Raw genomic sequence first — 17,213 nt, 5'->3', positions numbered from 1 at the left:
TCAGTGGCTAAGAGAAAGGGGGAGTTGAATCTTAGCCCTTTTTTGCTGAGTTATGCTTGTTGTCTGGTAGAATGCCTTGAGGAAATATTTTTCCTTTTTGTCTCGTACCCAGCCAAGAGACTTTTTCTTTTTGTCTCGTAACCAGGCAAGAGATATTTTTTAGTTTTGTCTTCAATGCAGCAGAAACAGAAATGGAGTAAAAGAGAGAGAAAATCACACCAAGATGTATCATGGTTCAGTTGCTAAGTGCAATGCAGCCTACGTCCAGTCTCCATCACAACAATGATGAAATTTTACTATAATCATCTTTGATTACAAACACCAATTTTTCCTAGGAATTACCCTTCTTATCTGGGGCAAATCCAAAATTTAACCCGAATCCTAAATTTGACTTGGTCACCTACCAAGCTTTCAACTGCTAAGTGCTAACCCAACTTGCAAGGAGATTCCCACAGAATCATGAAACATAACACAGTTGTACAAAGGACCTCTAGGACATTCATGGCTTTTTCTTTTAATTTTGTATACTTTGCCTTTTTCTGCTCTATGACTTTTTCATACAAGTCTCACTGTTTGCCTTTTTCTATGAGACTTAAGACAGACAAAACTAAATAGAAAAATATAACACGAAACACATTGAAGGAGAAGAACTTCTGTTCGTTTAGGTAGCTATGAGAACTCTGTGCTTTCACTCTTTTCTCCTTGCTTCAAACCCTGGCTGTTCTCCCTTATTTATAGAAGGAAAAGCCTCCAAGGTTGAAACTGTTGAATCGAGCTAATCTTCTTTTTCTTTAAACAAAACCGGTTCGGCCAAAGAGAGAAGAGAGATAACCAAATGCAAAAACCAACATGCAATTATCTTTGTGTCATCCCTTCTCAGCAAGATTCATCAATCCGGGTCTTCCATCTTGACTTGCTCTCAAGAAGGATTCCTGACCCTTGATGAGTCCTTGATGCTTGACAGCTCCTCCTGCTCTTATCTTCTGCCTCTTCCTCCACGTAGCTACAGTAGCTACCTCCTGTGGTGGTTGATCAAAAGTAGAGACGAGCCATGCTTCCAAGGGATCTTCTTCTCTGACCGAGTTAGATCTTCTTCCATTTTTGGGTATGGAGAGCTTGAGACTTCCTCACCACTTCTTACCATAAGTGGCAAAGATATCAGCCACACGCTACTGTGGATCTTCTTTTTTCCAACGCCATCATCACAATAGCTTCATGCTTGCTCCTAGCTTCTTCTTCTTTCTTCTAATAACTTGTTTTTGCTTCCATCTTTCCTGATGGATCTGACCGAATCTGAAGAGAGAGAAGAGAATGTAAAAAAAAGAAAAGCTATGGAAGTAATGTGTGATATCAAATAAAATCAACTAAAATTAACTTCCTATGCTTTTTGCCTAGTAACGTGTAAGCTTCAATTAATGCCATCATATCACTTTGCTTTTTTTCTTTCATGTTTCCAAGACAATTAATGCAAGTTAAATGAATTTTGAAATCCATCAAAAGAGAGAAAGTGGTATCCATTGAAATCATGCAGCAAATTAATTAAAGAAATGAATTTCATCATGTTAAATGAGTAAAGAAAACCTTGTGCTCCATTTCCTTTTGATTTCGGATCATCCACTTTGTTAGGCCTCAAAATTTGTTTTTTCTGCTCAACAAGCATAACAATAATTTAGCCACTTAATTTTAAACAATTTTGCACAAGGCTGAAAATTATCATTATGTTGAGCTTTTTTGTTGCTTAAACCCAATGACCAAAATCCTGCATACAAAAATAGAAATTATTAATCAATTAATTTGAAACTGAAGTTAAATAATTTCTTAAATAATATTTTAATAATATTTGATCATCATCATATTAAATTAGAGTTTTTCAAACTCATCATATTATAATTGGAAGTTCTAGAATTGCCTTTGACTTTTTCAGGACATTACATGTTAGATATTTGGGTACTGTTACCATGCTGAGAACCGGAGGTTCTCACCCATACGAATTTTGTGGTTTTTAGATGTAGGACGTGAGGCTCCTCGCTGAGACATGCTGGAGACTTCTATTTTGGCGAAGATCCTTAGCTCTCGGAATTTTATTTTGATCTTATATACTTGCTTAGATACTTATATTCTCCATTGTATATATATATTTTGTATTGACTCCTTTTAGAGGCTATTTTGGAGAAATAAGTTCTGTATATTGTCTTTCGGGTTTTGTTTTGGGTAGTTCCTTTATATATGTATGTATACTTCTATGCTCGGGCTAGTTCTCTTCGCAAAGCGAGTTTTGAGTCTTGATATCTGTATTTTTGGCACTCTCTTGTATATCTTATCATGTTAGCTTATTCTATATTTGTTTCATTCACGTTATCGATCGGAGTATTACGCTTTTCGTATTAATGGTTTTGATTTACCCCTTTTCTTCAAAGGCTCTTAATTATAAACCTTTTTATACTATTATATATACTAAATTTTTTTTTTAGAGGTCGAATACCTCGCCACCTCTATTTAATGACTTAAGTATAAAACTATGTGTGGTAGGGTGTTACATTAAATTTCATAAACGAACATGTACCCAATCAAAAGAGGCAAACTCATGAATTATATAATTAATAATGCATATATAAGCAGCATCTCTCTCGCACACACACAACTTCAACTTCTATTATAGAACCTTCGTTGTTACTATTGTTGTTATTGTTTTTATATAAATTGGAATTGCATAAGAAGCCTTACATGCTTATAAGGTTCACCTTTTTGGTTACACAAACGAATCGAACGAATGCCTTGTCTTAACTCAGAAACAGGCAAACATGTTTGTCCTCCAAAATCATTCTTTCCTTTGAAGTCATGTTCGACCACTTTGATGTATAAGAGTGCCAATTCCGGAACCGTTAATGGGAAGATAAATTCTTGGTTCCATACAGGTACCCACTCATCTTCCATTGTCATTGTTTCTTTTATACTTTCATCTGCTGGGACACCATAGATACGAAGCTGCACCATAAACTTAATGTATTAGCACTTAACCCTAAAAGTTAGGCTAATTAATTAGATTGGAGGTTTTATTTGTTATTCTTAAGATTCGTCAAATGTAGTCACCAAAAAAAAAAAATTGGTATTTTAGAATAAAATTAAAATAAAATAAAATTTAAAAATATTTTTAAAATTTTTAATAAATTTAAGAATAAAAATTATATTTTACCCTTTCTATTATTTATTATATTGAACAAGAGAATGTTGGACGTGGCATTTGTTTCACTCAATGAGAAAATACGAAGAGTCAACATTTTTTAAAATCACCCAACAATTGTGAAGAGACAATGTGCTCTTCTTCTTCGACCGCTCTCTATCTGACCTCTCAAATTAAATGTTCTGTTGTTTTAAATTTTGAATGTTCACTAAGATATGTTGAGAATTTTTGGATGTATCTTACGTTTAGAATTTTTTTTAATTTTGGATGTTTAAACTAAATAAATAATTTCATAGATTGTTATTCTATTTTTAGATGTTATTTTTAGTGGAATTTTAGATATTTTTCTGGTGTGTTTTTTAATGTTTATTTGAATGTTATTATGAATTAAAAATAAAATTTTAAAAAAGTTAATTAATATTGATCGATAACTAACTAGTTTCATAGTTATTATATAATGGATGTAATAACTTAATTATTTCAGAAAACTAGGTCAAGAAAACCTATATTTATAATTATTCCCAAGGTGTATAGACATTTAATATAACTTCAGAGTGCGTGACTCTATCTAATACGATGCTAATTGATGAAATATATATACATTTGTTTTGTGGTTTATGATCTGGACAATTCTAGGTTAAAGAGATGTTTGTGTGAAAAAAAATAAAGAGAAGTGTATAATTTATTTTAAAAAAATCAATAAAAATAAAATTACATATTCTCATAAATAAATATTTAATTTTTTATCAAAAAGAATCTTCATCTTTTCGCTATATCTCTGGTTCAATTTTTATCATTTTTTTTTTTTTAGTTTCTAAACAATATATAATATTTATTTACCTCTACACTGAAGTCAGGAGGAGAATATAAATCAAAGTGTGTTGGGGAAAATTCTGAACGCCAACCTTCACCCATGTACACCATAACCTGCTTATTAATATCATCGATAATAAAAATTAGAGGTAGTTAAATAATTATAGAAAGCACAAAAAATGTAGATAGATATTCACACTTTAATAATTCAATGACCTGCAGATTTTTTTTAGGTAGTCTAAATGCACTAGGATCAAAGACCTCGTTCTCATCCAACAAGATATTTGGTTTCTTGACATAGCCACACCCACCATTTGCTCTGAACATTCCTTCCATCATCCTAAGCAAGTGCCCATGTCCCTGGAAAAAATATATATATAACATCAATTAATTAGTCAATTCATGTTTTGTGATTATAATTTTGCAAATAATGAAGAAAAATTGGAAATTAATTGTAACCTGCATATTAAAGGCTACCATCTGAGCTCCATGCATCCATCCAACCATGGGGTTGTAATTAGATGAGTCCACACGCGTGCCCCTTGGATATATTCTAAGCAGATTCTTTTGGGTGAATCTGAAAGCATATTTACGGATTAACATCTTTATTTAACGATATAGTTAAAGTTTTATATTCACCACCTGACAATTTCTGTTGCCCTTGTTTTAGCAATTTCCTCAAGCTGGTCCTCGCTCAAGCTTAGACGCCTTACTTTTTCATGACTAATGAACAAATTCCCTGACCCACCTTTTGGTTTCCCCGCATGAATTGAGATTAAATCTCTGTATTCTAGAGAATTATCCTCTTTCTCTTCATCTTCATCTCCATTTTTATCCTTGTCATATGAATTATATCGCATCTGAAAAAATATAAAATAATTTTATATATACATCAAATCATATAATAAATATTATATCAATAAAAATAATTATTTTTTGATAAATTTTATCTTATATCTAACTTTATGTTAATAAAAATAACTACATCTTATATTAATCATCTAAAATAATAATATAAATATAAAATGTTTTAAACGGTTCAGTGCATAAGATAAAATTAGTAAAATGATATTTCTGAAAGTCAAATGGAATATTTAACGTACCATATAGTTGACTTCAGATGATCTTTCTTCGTTGTGCTCTTGATCTTCTTCAGGAGTTTCTGGTGGTTTGGTTGAAATTAGAATCTTTTCCTTCAGTGATTCTGGAGATGGGAACTTATTCATAATGTGTTGTGAAGAAGGGCGATACAGCATGTCCCCAAATATGCCATTCACCATCTACATACATTTGAAATCTATTTCCACTTGAACATATTAAATAAGAAAAATATTATTTATACATAATATTTGTGAGACACGACATTGATACAGCTATAGTATTGGATAAAATATAGACTCTATTTGCTGTGTGTCTCAATTTAATATTATAGTTAAATAATAACAAAAAATATTAAAATGTGCTAGCCCTAAAAATTTCTCATGAAAATAACGATAGTAATTAAATAATACCTTGGCAACTTTAGCTTGGAGAGGTGGAGTTATATGGTCTTCAAAAGTTATAACAACAGGATACTTAGAAGCATAAAATGCATATTCTTTAATTGCTTTCAAACAAGCTCTCAGTTTCACCGGACTAGTTAGAGTCCTGTAATAATATACAGCTCCAAATAAACACTAATATTAATCATAATTATTGTCAATAATTATATATGAATGAAAAGTAAAGGAAATTGCATACCTTCCATGACGAACTTCAACAGAATTACCAGTGGAGTTAGGCCACAAATCAAGTTCGATGACTCTAACACCTTTCTTGAGTGCCTTTATAATTGGGGCGGTGCTGCTATTACTACTAAATTGATTACCTGTTAAGTAGGAGTTATGGCCCGTGTATAAGAAATAATGGGCCAGTGGGCTTCTCATGTCATGACCAACCTGGATCATAGATCATAAAGTGTTAGGAAGAATAATGAAAATAATAAGAAAAAACATTATTGATACACCAAACAAAATAAAATTATTATTATTAAGTAATTGTTTATTTAAATTATTTTTTAATTAACAAAACAAAAAAACACGTGTTTAGTTGTTAAGAAAATACTAATGTGAAAACAGTATTTATTATAAAGGTTATAAACGTAGCGGAATTGTAAAAGAATAAATCATAGAAACTATTTATCTATTAAATAAGTTTGAGCCAATTCGTCACGAAGTAACTAACTAAAATTAAAAAGAAGTATAGAGAACCAATGAAGTATCTGTACAATATATACAATGGGAGTTTAGGGATTTCAGATTCAGTAGGATATAGATATTTATTATTTCTGGTACTCCAATGATTATTTTGGATAGTATGAGTATATTGTGTTTGAGAAATTAGTAGTATTTTATTCTGGATGTTCATTTTTTAACTCATATTGGACCAAATAAATAACCCATTATACACATTGTACAAATACTCCATTAACTCCCGAATAGGATTCAATTAAAAAATAACCCACTAAAATTGAGAAAACGGATTAACCCGGTAAATGTTAATTTGACTCAACTCGTATAAATTATCGAATTTAATATATTCGCTTTTTAGTTGTATTTTTAAAATTAAATTAAGAAAAATAGATAAATTTTAGCATTTTAAACTAATTTATATTCAGACAAGTAAAAAATTTTATGATATATTTATATATTTTCATACTAAAGTAATTAAAATTTAAAGTGTAGTTAAAAGCATGTATATTATTTACCTGAAGAAGAGGGGCATTATCATCACCTAAGAGATAGCGAAAGAATGCATCAAGATGAAAGCCTTTCCTTTGGAACAAGAAGAGATGCTTGTGACTATCAAATATAGCTTGAGCCTTGTGTTTTGTATCATCACAATCTCTTTCTCCTTGGAACCGAACCAAGAATCTGTAGAGCCCATCAACACTCATCACCGTGCCATTGTTGTTTTCCGAGAACTTCTCGAAGATACTTCGGATTTCCTCTGGCGGTTCCGACACCTTAAGCTTGAATATCCTCTTGAAACAGAAGCACACTTGGAAGTGTTGTTGGTGTTTCGGTTTTCTCCAAGAGCTAGATCCCAAACTAGTTCCTGATGAAGCCATTATTGTTATTGTTTAATTTAATCTACAGAAAAGATGGAAACAAGTTTGAGGTTTTTAATCTGTCAGGAATTGTTGAATTGCTGCTTAGTGTAAAGTGAGAATTTATACTATTGCAATATGTGCAAAAAAGCATTTGTTTTTGTTTAACTTTATCTCTTTAAGCAAGGAAGAGATTGCTTGAAGATGGTTATAATACAAGGATCACAAATTAAATTAAATTAGAAGCATGGACTTGTATTAATTGTATGTACAACATGATTTTTTTTAAACCAACAGTTATATATATACAATTAGGGATGAAAATATACTACTAGAGAAATATATTTGCGTTAAATTTGGCTAATACATGTATACAACAATTCATTGTTGAATGACGGATTTTTAAATAAAGTTGAAATTTTTAATAGATTAAAAGATAGTAAGATACCATTAAAAAAAATAAAAAAATACGATTAAAAAAATATAGGAAATATAATATTTTTGGGACAATAATTATAATATAATAATTATTTCAAATTAGAAATGACGACCATTTAGTAAAAAAAAATTACGATAATTTATATAATGTAAACTTAAAATTAATATTTAAGTTCCGAAATATTTTATGGTATACAAATTGGTCAAACTAAAAAATTAATTATTGTTATAAATCTAAATCATCCATAAAAATCAGAAAATATACGATAAAAATATGCTTATGCAGTGCTATACTCTAAGAAATGTTCAAATAACAACTATTAAATTTATATATGATTAAATAAAATTATAAACAACATTTCGTAGAGATAAATGTCATCTACAAATGCATAACTTGTTAGGATAGCCTCTTTAATAAATAGTCGCAAATTCAATTCTAGTTTATATAATAATTTAATATTGAATAAGACAATTTTTTTTAGTAGAGAATCTCAAATAGTTGAATGTAACTACTTATAGTCTTATACTAAGAAGAGTAAAATGATTTAAAAAACCAAAAAAGAAAAGAAAAGAACACTGTTTCTTTGCGGCCACGCTTAGTAAAAACTTAAAAATGTACAACATAACAACAAGAACATCATATTCATATCCCTGCAGTTTTTCCTGATTCCTAGTTCATATATCCAGTTGATACTGCAATACTAGACTTTTTTTTTTTTAAATTCTACTACAAATATAAAAGATTATATTTAAAGTTTGATTATAATTTCAATTTTTCACACATGGATTATTTTAGATCACCTTTCATTTGAACTTATTTGACTTTCAGTAATTTATGTTAGCTTGGGGTGACTTATTAAAATTCTTTTAATTTTAACACTAGTGTTTTTATTTATAACGGTTAGAATTTTACTTATAAAAAATAGCGTCACTTAAACCAATTAAGATTTTATCTTCAAACTCAATTTGGGTTATTATTTGATCCAATTCCATGGGAAGTGTATAGATAACTAATATAGAAACCCTCTCTAGGGGCAATAATTTTATCTTCAAACTTAAAGTTAGGAATATTCATTGTAATGCAGGGGTAAAGCTAGCTACTTGAAGTAAGATAAACATTCACATTGAGTACATAGGTGAAAAAGGGATTTGACATCTCATAGCAAAACAAATTTGAAGCAAACCCTCACTTGTGGGTCAATTTGGAGGCTGTTTTAACTTGGGAAATATTATTTAATGTTCAAAATTACATTTTTAGAAATTATAATCCAAAAATATTAATTTATCAACAAAAAAAGAATGTAGAATAATATACATTAATAACACTAGAATTCGTCGTCGATTTCATCATATTGAGGCTAATCAATCACATTACAACTCAACATCCTATCAAAATTCATCATTACATTGGGACACAACTTTACATTGATATCCTTCTTCGGATTCTAAAAATCTTATGTTAACATACTGAGTCTATTATTTTTATTTATCGTTCCATATTTTATATTTCTATTTCGTAACTCTTTTTTGCTAGTGTCGGCCATGGCAAGAGAAATGCACCTAAAAAAGGTTAATGCTCAAGCTCAGTTAACAAAAAAGACCTTCGGTTAGCGATCATGTGCCTCTCATGATTTATTACATCGACATAATTGTCCTCTTGGAAAAACAAAACTAAGAAAAATAATTCCTTTTCATCAAATGTGTGAATCAAACCCATACATAATTAAACTATCAAACAAGTCAATTGTAGCATTTTTCATTTTTACATTAAAATGAAAAAAAAAAAATCCTAAGTACAAAACAATATCTTAGATGAACTCAAATCGCATGAGAAGCCTAACTGAGTTGTACTTCTCCCCTTTGCGGTCATAGAGTGGAACTGCACGGATCCCTTGCTTTAGTTCAGCAACTGGTAAGCAAGTTTGGCCTGCAAAATCATCCGTTTCAGACATGTCATATTCATGCACTTCAACTCTCAGCAATGCAAGTTCTGGAACTCTTAAAGGGAATGTGAATTCTTCTTCCCAAGTAGGTATCCAATTATCTTCTATGATCTTTGTTTTCTTCATTATCTGATCGGCTGGCGCCCCAGCTATACCAACCTGCAAGTAAAGAATGTGAAAAGTGATTTATCCTCTTAATCTATCCTTCAAAACATGCTCCTAATTACTAAAGAGAGAAAGAGAATACATTAAATTCCACTATTTGAAGAAAAATGATTGAATGAATACATCTGTTTTTTCTTTTAATTTGGTATTAGAATGATGAGTAGGAAGATTATTAGAAGACTATATCATTACCCTAAGAAGATTGCATCAACACTCATGTACTTTCTGTCAATATTACATAGAATATTTTCTATCTTGAGATTAGCTAATATATACTAGCTTACACAAATAACACAAACATGTTACACAATCAATATTGCTAAAATATAACAAAGGACAAGTAAATCCGTGCAGCTTTTACCCGTCACAAGCAGAGATCCTATTTCGAAAACTAAAATATGTGAACTTCAAGTCACAAGATAGCATCTTTCGAATCGCAGGCTTACCCTGAAGTTGAGGACAAATAAAAAGAAAGAAAAGAAAAATTCTCACCCTAGCATAAAAATCTGGCGGAGAATAAGTGTCGAAATGAGTTTGTTTAAAGTCCATACGCCATCCATCTCCAAGATATACTTTCACCTATCCAATGAGATTAAATTAAAAACAATATGAAAATTGCACATTGCTAACTTTTGTGTTTCTTACAGTTTGATAGAATCCTTACCTTTAGAGTTTTTCTCACTGGCAAATCATATTTTGGATTGAATACCTCATTATTTGGACCTACATTCATAAGAAACTCTGGCTTTTTCACATAGCCACATCCTCCGTTGGATCTAAACATTCCATGCATCAACCATAAATTTCTGCCATATCCCTGCGATCAGAACCAACGATCAGTCTAATGTTTACAGTTTATAGAGTTTTATAGCTTGAAGAATGAGACAATATGAAAGGAAAGGATTGATCAATCAATCAATACGAATCAAAAAACATTGTAAGTCAAAATTTACAAAACAAACAAACTAGTAAAAATTAAACATAAAAAATTCTAAGACTCAAAAGCGCATTTTATATGTCATGATCCAGAATAAAGGACAGAAAATGGAACCAAAATTAAAACCTGCATGTTGAATGCAACCATTTGAGCACCATGCATCCAGCCAATCATTGGCTTGTAGTTAGAGGAATTGAACCTTGTACCCTTGGGGTACACCCTCAAAAAGTTCTTCTGGGTGAATCTGTTATACAAAATCGAAATCCTTATAGTCATATTGTTGAAGAATTTTCTGGAAAGGAATAGAAGTAGCAGATCATTTGAATATAATGGTAGAATATTACTCATATTTGTAAAGAAACCTTATATTACTCTTACCTAATAAGATCAGTTCCAAGTGACTCAGTAGCCTTTTCAAGAGCTTGTTCACTTAAGCTAAGTCGTCTAACTTTATCATTTTCAACTTTTAATGCGTCCTTCAGAGTAGTACCCTTCGGTTTTCCAGCATGAATAGCGATGAGATGCTTATAACTAGGAGCTTCAGATGAGCATAACTCATGAGCTAAATCATCGACGGCATCATCTTCGCTGTGTTGATTTGGATCAGAATCACCCTATAAGGAAATAGAATTAAGTCTTAAAAGACACAAGGAAATGGAGATTGGTGTATTGACAAAATGGAGAACACTTTAAAAGTGTGATTCCAAGCTCACCACATCATTTTCATTTTGATTTTTTGTTGAGACCTCCTTCCCCCATTCATCGTCATCAGAATCCTTTGATTTTTCTAATTTAAAGGAATTATTCTCCTTGACAGTTTCAGCGTACTCCTTTGGAGGCTTTGTTGAGATCAAGATCCGACCCTTCAATTCTTCAGGGGAAGGAAACTCTTTCAGAGTTTCATGATTTGGACAAAACAACATATCTCCAAATGTTTTAGTAAGCATCTAACATCAAAATAGCATTATGATTCAGTTCAAAAGCTAGATCAAACACAGTGACTTACTCCTTTAAGACATTAAATATTACCTGAGCAACCTTAGCTTGAAGATCTGGTGTAAGATGGTCTTCCAGTGTTATTATGACTGGGTATGGAGATGCAGCGAAAGCATGTTCTTTAATTGATTTCAAACATTTAATTAACTCAACAGGAGTTGTCAATGTCCTATATAAACAGGTTTAAGGTACTTAGGAATCTTCTAGAAACCATATTTATGAAATTATGCATACAAATTTGGAAAATGCAAATTTCATTTATGCATTAAACTTTCATCCTCACATCATCCCATGATATAGCCAAAGGATACATCAAGAGTAACAATGCTTTGCTCTGTCAAAAAAATTGAATACCTTCCATGCAAAACAAGCACATCATCTTTTGTGGAATTGGGCCATATATCAAGTTCCACCACTCTAACGCCCCGATTCAAGGCCTTTATAATGGGCACATCACTGCAATCGCTGCTTAGTTGATTTCCAGTGAGATAGGAGTTGTGGCCAGTGTATATAAAATAGTGGGACAATGGAGCCGACATATCCTGATTAACCTAAACAATGGCAAAATCTAGATGTCAAACCTTGTTATAGTGTTGAATTCTTCACATAATAAACCACATTGCTAATGAAAGTACGAGACTCTTCATTCCTGCAATGAAACTTGCATTGTTCATGAAATAAAGATTTTCTCTGTATCATTGCGTTAATTAACATGTCTTTCCCATCTAATTGCCAATTAAATCAAGGTATCATAAGCACAATAATGCCGTGAAGAATTGCATTTCAATTTCCTTCCTTCGTCTTGAATAATGATAATAATATAGTATAACAACTAATTAAGAGAAAAATGCTAGCCAGAGTTTTGCCATACAACTAGTTCAATTCAATCATCATTCTTATTTTTCACTGAATTTTGAGTGGTAATAAAGGAGAGCTAGAACACCTGATCATGTATGAGTTTTCCTGATTCTAGAAAAAACGACAAAAAAGAAAAAAAAGTAGCAACTAGATCCAATCCAAAGCTTTCATTTTCAACCAAAATAGTCAGCAAAAACTGCTCTCAGTCTAAAAAAGAAGAAAAAATAAATCAGCAAAACACTGCTAAAATGTGCTTAGTCACGAGTCAAACAAACATCAAACGTCGAGAATTCACTTAAATTTCCCGAAACTCAAGTTTGATACCTTAGATCCGATGGGAGGGTTGAACTCAGTGGAGAAGAGGAAGTAATGGAAATCATCGAGTGTGAGGTTGTGCCTTGCGAACTTGGTTATATGGTGGCGCTTATGGAGAACTTGCTCCACCACGTTCTGGTGCTCAATGAGGGACACGTCATCACCTTGAACCTCGGCCAAGAAGCGGCGGAAGTTGTCCGGCGTCATGTGGGCCCCGCCGTCGGAGTATTTCTGAAAAAGCTCCTTGACGTCGGAGGGCGGCTCGGCCTCCGCCACCTTGAATCGCCGCTGGAAGCACACGCACACGCGGTAGCTCCCCATTGTCTTTAATTTGTTTATAGTGCTTCTACTCTTTCAGGAAGAGAGTTGAAAAGACAATGTGATTTGTTTCAAAGTGTAGGTTCCAGCAATTAATTTTGTTCAAAGATGTGAATTATTTCCAGCCATTTTATGTGTATAAAATATAAATCATGGACTTGTAATGTATCAATAGGAAAATTTTTCTTGTTTGACTTGGGAGAATCTAGGTCGTCTTTTTGTCTTCTTATATTGGTAGTGCATTGTTGTAGTACTAGTTTATAACATAATTTAATCATGCACTTAATGTGAATAATTTTGCATAGTATATGACACTTTATTTATGTGAGATGAGATGTCATATAATTGAAGGAAAAGGAGAGGGTTGTCCCCGAAAAAGATCCTCTCCAATTTTTTTAACAATTGATAGAATCCAGTGTGATCTATCACCTTTGATTCTATGAGTGGGCCCAGAAATAAATAAGAGAGAGAGTGCAATGAATGGTTAGATTGAACACTGGATATCATCCAGTTTTTTTCTCACTGGAGAGGATCCACTCCCGGTTGTCCCACGAGCAGACTGGGACACCATGAACTGGCGCATAGTTGTCAAAACCGAACTAGTAATCAAATCGGTCAGATTACTGATTTATTAATTTATTGATTCAATCCATAAATTATTGGTTCAACTGGTAAAATCGCTTTCACATAAATAAAAAATAAAAAATAGTCAAAAACTTAAAATTAAAATTTGAAATACATATTTTTACTAACGTTTTAAGATAGTTAAGTCAAATTCTATAAATAACTAATATAAAGATAAACATATAATTAGTTCATACTACTATATAATATCTTAATTAGATACAATAAGAATAACAATCTATGACTTATATCCAAAGAATAATTTCAAGGTCTAAATATTTTTATATAAATAAATAATTATATAAATTTATTTTTTTCAGAATAAATAATTTTATTTTATTTTTTTATTCATTATCATTTTTTATTTTAAAATTAATTAATTTGTACTTTAGTTAAAAAATGAGTTAAGTATTTCCATGTTTATATATATATAAAAGTTAGAAAGAATTTATATATATATTTTAAAAAGCATTCAAAACGCTAAAGAAACGGGAGGCCAAATTGACAATCACTGCTTGCAATACATTTTTTCTAATTTCACAGCCCGCATGCTGACGTCAGCATGACGTCATCGGCACGCAGGTTGACCATTGACCGCATTGTTGACCGGACCGGTTCGATTCTAAACCGTGTCGGTTTTGACCGGTTTGATTGGTTCGTACCAATTTTGATCGGTTCATTTTCTTAGGCGGTCAGAATATTAAACTGAACCGGTACAAAGTCCGGTTCGTCGGTTTTGCTGGTCGAACTGGCCGGTCCGATCCGGTTTTTACAACTATGAACTGGCCCTTTTTTTTGTTGGTAGGGAAATAAAAGTAGTGATATACTCTAATATTATAATTTTTGGTAGGGGTGAGCACGAGTAGTGGGTACTCGATTATCCGTATAGATCCGAACCGAACCTGTTAGAGTTAAATATACATTTTTTGTTTTATGTTGGTCAATCTTTTTGTTTACTTTGAAGCAATTCTGTTTTTTAATTTTTAAAATTATACATTCTTAGACCTTTGTTGTTTAAGTTTTTAAATTATACATTTTTAGACCTTTGTTGTATGTTAAACTACTTTAAAGGCTTCTTTTTAGAGTAATAATTTTTCTTCATGCGAGTTTGAGTGTGAAGAATTGTGATCCTCAAGATTTTTCTTATTGAAAATACACTGACGTGGGATAATGATATGATGGAATTTACTTATATATTTTTATCAATGTCGTTTAGTGCTCATTAAAATCTACTTTGACTTGCTTTTAAATATTAGTGGAATGTTACTCTTATGTAAAAGCGTATCCTAGATTTGATTTTGAATTGAGGATCTTCTATAAGTTGATTTTAATTTTTAACTTAAAAAATATTATGCTATTCTATTACTATTATAATTCATAGTACAGATAAATGAGGAAAAAATTAAAAGAAAGCTAGAACTGAATTTTACTAATGGTGAGATTTAGATTTACATTAGAGATAGACAATATATAAGATAGTTAGATAGTAACTATAAAAAAATTATATACAAAATAGTAATTATACTCTGATTGGTTGAATAATTAAATGATGGGACTAACTTTATTTTTTTTATTGTAAACTTTCATTTTGGGGATATATTGCTTGCAATATTAATAAATACTCTACAGAAAGGTCTTCCAATTGTACTAATTGGTTAGTAACAAATACACGACTTCTCTTATTTTATATATTTTGCAGATTCAAAAATGGAAAAAACTAACCCTAAAAGTGATTCGGTTGTTGGAAGTACTTCTTCTCCAAGTGCAGCCACTCTTGCTGCTATTGACGATGGTCTTTCTGGTAGAACATCACAAAGTCCAACTCCCCCACCATTACCTGCCTCAAATCCTTCATCAGAAACATAAACCGAAGCTGTTGGAGCTACTGGCGAGCCTCCAAAAGAGGTAAAACGTAAACCCAGTAGAGCACCTAGTAGTGTTTGGGATCATTTTTCTAAAAGTTCTCCTAATGAAGCCTGCTGCAACTATTGTAAAAAAAATATGCATGCAATAGTTCAAGTCATAGTACAACAAATTTACATAAACATTTAAGAATTTGCACTAAAAATCCTCATAAGCAAGTTGAAAAGGGGCAGAAAACTATTGCACTTGGGAGCCAATTTGAGGATGACCCTAATGTAGTTACTATAAAGCTCGTTGATTTTAATCAAGAAGAAACTCGTCTTGCTCTTGCAAATATGATAATTGTTGATGAACTTTCTTTTAAATTTGTTGAGGCTCAAGGCTTTAGACAATTTATGAATAAAACACAACCTAGGTTTAAGGATCCCTCTCGTTGGACAATTGCTAGAGATTGTATGGCTTTGTTTAGATATGAGAAAGAGAAGTTGAGAAATTTGTTATTTGAAAATTGCCAAATGGTTTTCCTTACTACCGATACTTGGACCTCAATTCAAAATTTGAATTATATGTGTGTGACTACGCATTATATTGATGATTCTTGGACATTTCATAAAAAAATATTGAATTTTGGTTTGATTACTAATCATAAGGGTGAGACTATAGGAAGAGCCTTAGAACAGTACTTGCAAGAGTGGGGTATTAGAAGGATATATTGTGTAACTGTTGACAATGCTAGTGCTAATGGTGTTGCAATTTCGTATTTACTTAGGGCATGGGTGATTGGAATGGGTCAACATTGTTAAATGGGGAGTTCATGCATATGAGATGTTGTCCTCACATATTAAATCTAATTATCGGTGATGGTATGAAAGAAATTGACAGCTCAATAAGTAAAATCAAAATTGCATGCAAGTTTATTAGGTCATCTCCTGCTAGGATGCAAGCTTTTAAAAGGTGTGTTCAAGAGGCTAATATAACTTGTAAGGCTAGTGTAGTGTTAGATGTGCCTACTAGGTGGAACTCTACCTATTTGATGCTAGAGGCTGCTGAGAAGTTTGAACCGGCTTTTAGTTGGCTTAGTTATCAAGACTCATTTTATTTGTTGGCGCTCGAATCTGAAGGAGGACCTCCTGATGCTAATGATTGGAAAAGGACACGTGTGTTTGTGAAGTTCTTGAAAATATTTTATGATGCAACTCTTACTTTTTCTGGTTCTTTGAATATTACATATAATAATTTTTCAATGAATTGTGTGACATTCAAAAAACTTTGAATAATTGGAGAAAGAGTAACGATGTTGATTTGCAAAAAATGGCGACACAAATGAAAGTGAAACTAGACAAATATTGGGAGGGTGATTGCATAAATTACATTCTTTTTGTGGCTGTTTTTCTTGATTTTTGTTACAAGTATGAGTATGTTGAATTTTGTCTTAATCGGGTGTATGGGTTTAATCAAGCCAAAGATATGTTGAAAAAATTGAAGAATATCATTCATAAGTTGTTTGAGTATTACACCATGATATATCCCCTTCCGGATGGTAGTTCTTCTAGTAGTTTTAATTCTAGCATTGCCTCTCATGATCATGGGGCTGGTGGTGAAAATGCAAATGAGGAGGAAGATGGCTTTGAGGATGAGTTTAGATTGAGGGTTAAAAAAAGCAAGGTGAGGTCA

General features: G+C 31.8%; 2 protein-coding genes across 2 annotated transcripts; both read right to left on the bottom strand.

Moving 5' to 3' along the window:
* Window positions 1-2,628: 2,628 nt before the first annotated feature.
* On the bottom strand, window positions 2,629-7,103 carry LOC107458352 (phosphoinositide phospholipase C 2-like). Its single transcript, XM_021127668.2, has 9 exons — window positions 6,741-7,103; window positions 5,735-5,931; window positions 5,506-5,641; window positions 5,098-5,274; window positions 4,637-4,854; window positions 4,454-4,571; window positions 4,211-4,354; window positions 4,022-4,108; window positions 2,629-2,985 (listed from the first exon to the last, which is right to left on the bottom strand). The coding sequence occupies exons 1-9, from the start codon at window positions 7,101-7,103 to the stop codon at window positions 2,692-2,694; spliced, it is 1,734 nt and encodes a 577-aa protein (XP_020983327.1). The 3' UTR covers window positions 2,629-2,691.
* Window positions 7,104-9,192: 2,089 nt separating this feature from the next.
* On the bottom strand, window positions 9,193-13,244 carry LOC107458360 (phosphoinositide phospholipase C 4). Its single transcript, XM_016076568.3, has 9 exons — window positions 12,744-13,244; window positions 11,916-12,112; window positions 11,595-11,730; window positions 11,279-11,512; window positions 10,944-11,179; window positions 10,692-10,809; window positions 10,293-10,445; window positions 10,121-10,207; window positions 9,193-9,622 (listed from the first exon to the last, which is right to left on the bottom strand). The coding sequence occupies exons 1-9, from the start codon at window positions 13,053-13,055 to the stop codon at window positions 9,329-9,331; spliced, it is 1,767 nt and encodes a 588-aa protein (XP_015932054.1). The 5' UTR covers window positions 13,056-13,244; the 3' UTR covers window positions 9,193-9,328.
* Between the last annotated feature and the right edge of the window lie 3,969 nt (window positions 13,245-17,213).

This window comes from Arachis duranensis, chromosome 7, assembly GCF_000817695.3.
Source record: "Arachis duranensis cultivar V14167 chromosome 7, aradu.V14167.gnm2.J7QH, whole genome shotgun sequence".
Taxonomy (NCBI): Eukaryota; Viridiplantae; Streptophyta; class Magnoliopsida; order Fabales; family Fabaceae; genus Arachis; species Arachis duranensis.
This window is presented reverse-complemented; position numbering and strand designations above follow the sequence as displayed.

Excerpts from the sequence above, each read along its gene's own strand:
- LOC107458352 (XM_021127668.2), bottom strand. The coding sequence starts at position 7,103 with ATGGCTTCATCAGGAACTAGTTTGGGATCTAGCTCTTGGAGAAAACCG. Across the intron at positions 5,642-5,734 it reads GTTGAAGTTCGTCATGGAAG|GACTCTAACTAGTCCGGTGA; the intron begins GTATGCAATTTC and ends ATATTATTACAG. Across the intron at positions 4,355-4,453 it reads TGGTAGCCTTTAATATGCAG|GGACATGGGCACTTGCTTAG; the intron begins GTTACAATTAAT and ends TATTTTTTCCAG.
- LOC107458360 (XM_016076568.3), bottom strand. The coding sequence starts at position 13,055 with ATGGGGAGCTACCGCGTGTGCGTGTGCTTCCAGCGGCGATTCAAGGTG. Across the intron at positions 12,113-12,743 it reads ACCCTCCCATCGGATCTAAG|GTTAATCAGGATATGTCGGC; the intron begins GTATCAAACTTG and ends GCCATTGTTTAG. Across the intron at positions 11,731-11,915 it reads GTGCTTGTTTTGCATGGAAG|GACATTGACAACTCCTGTTG; the intron begins GTATTCAATTTT and ends CTGTTTATATAG.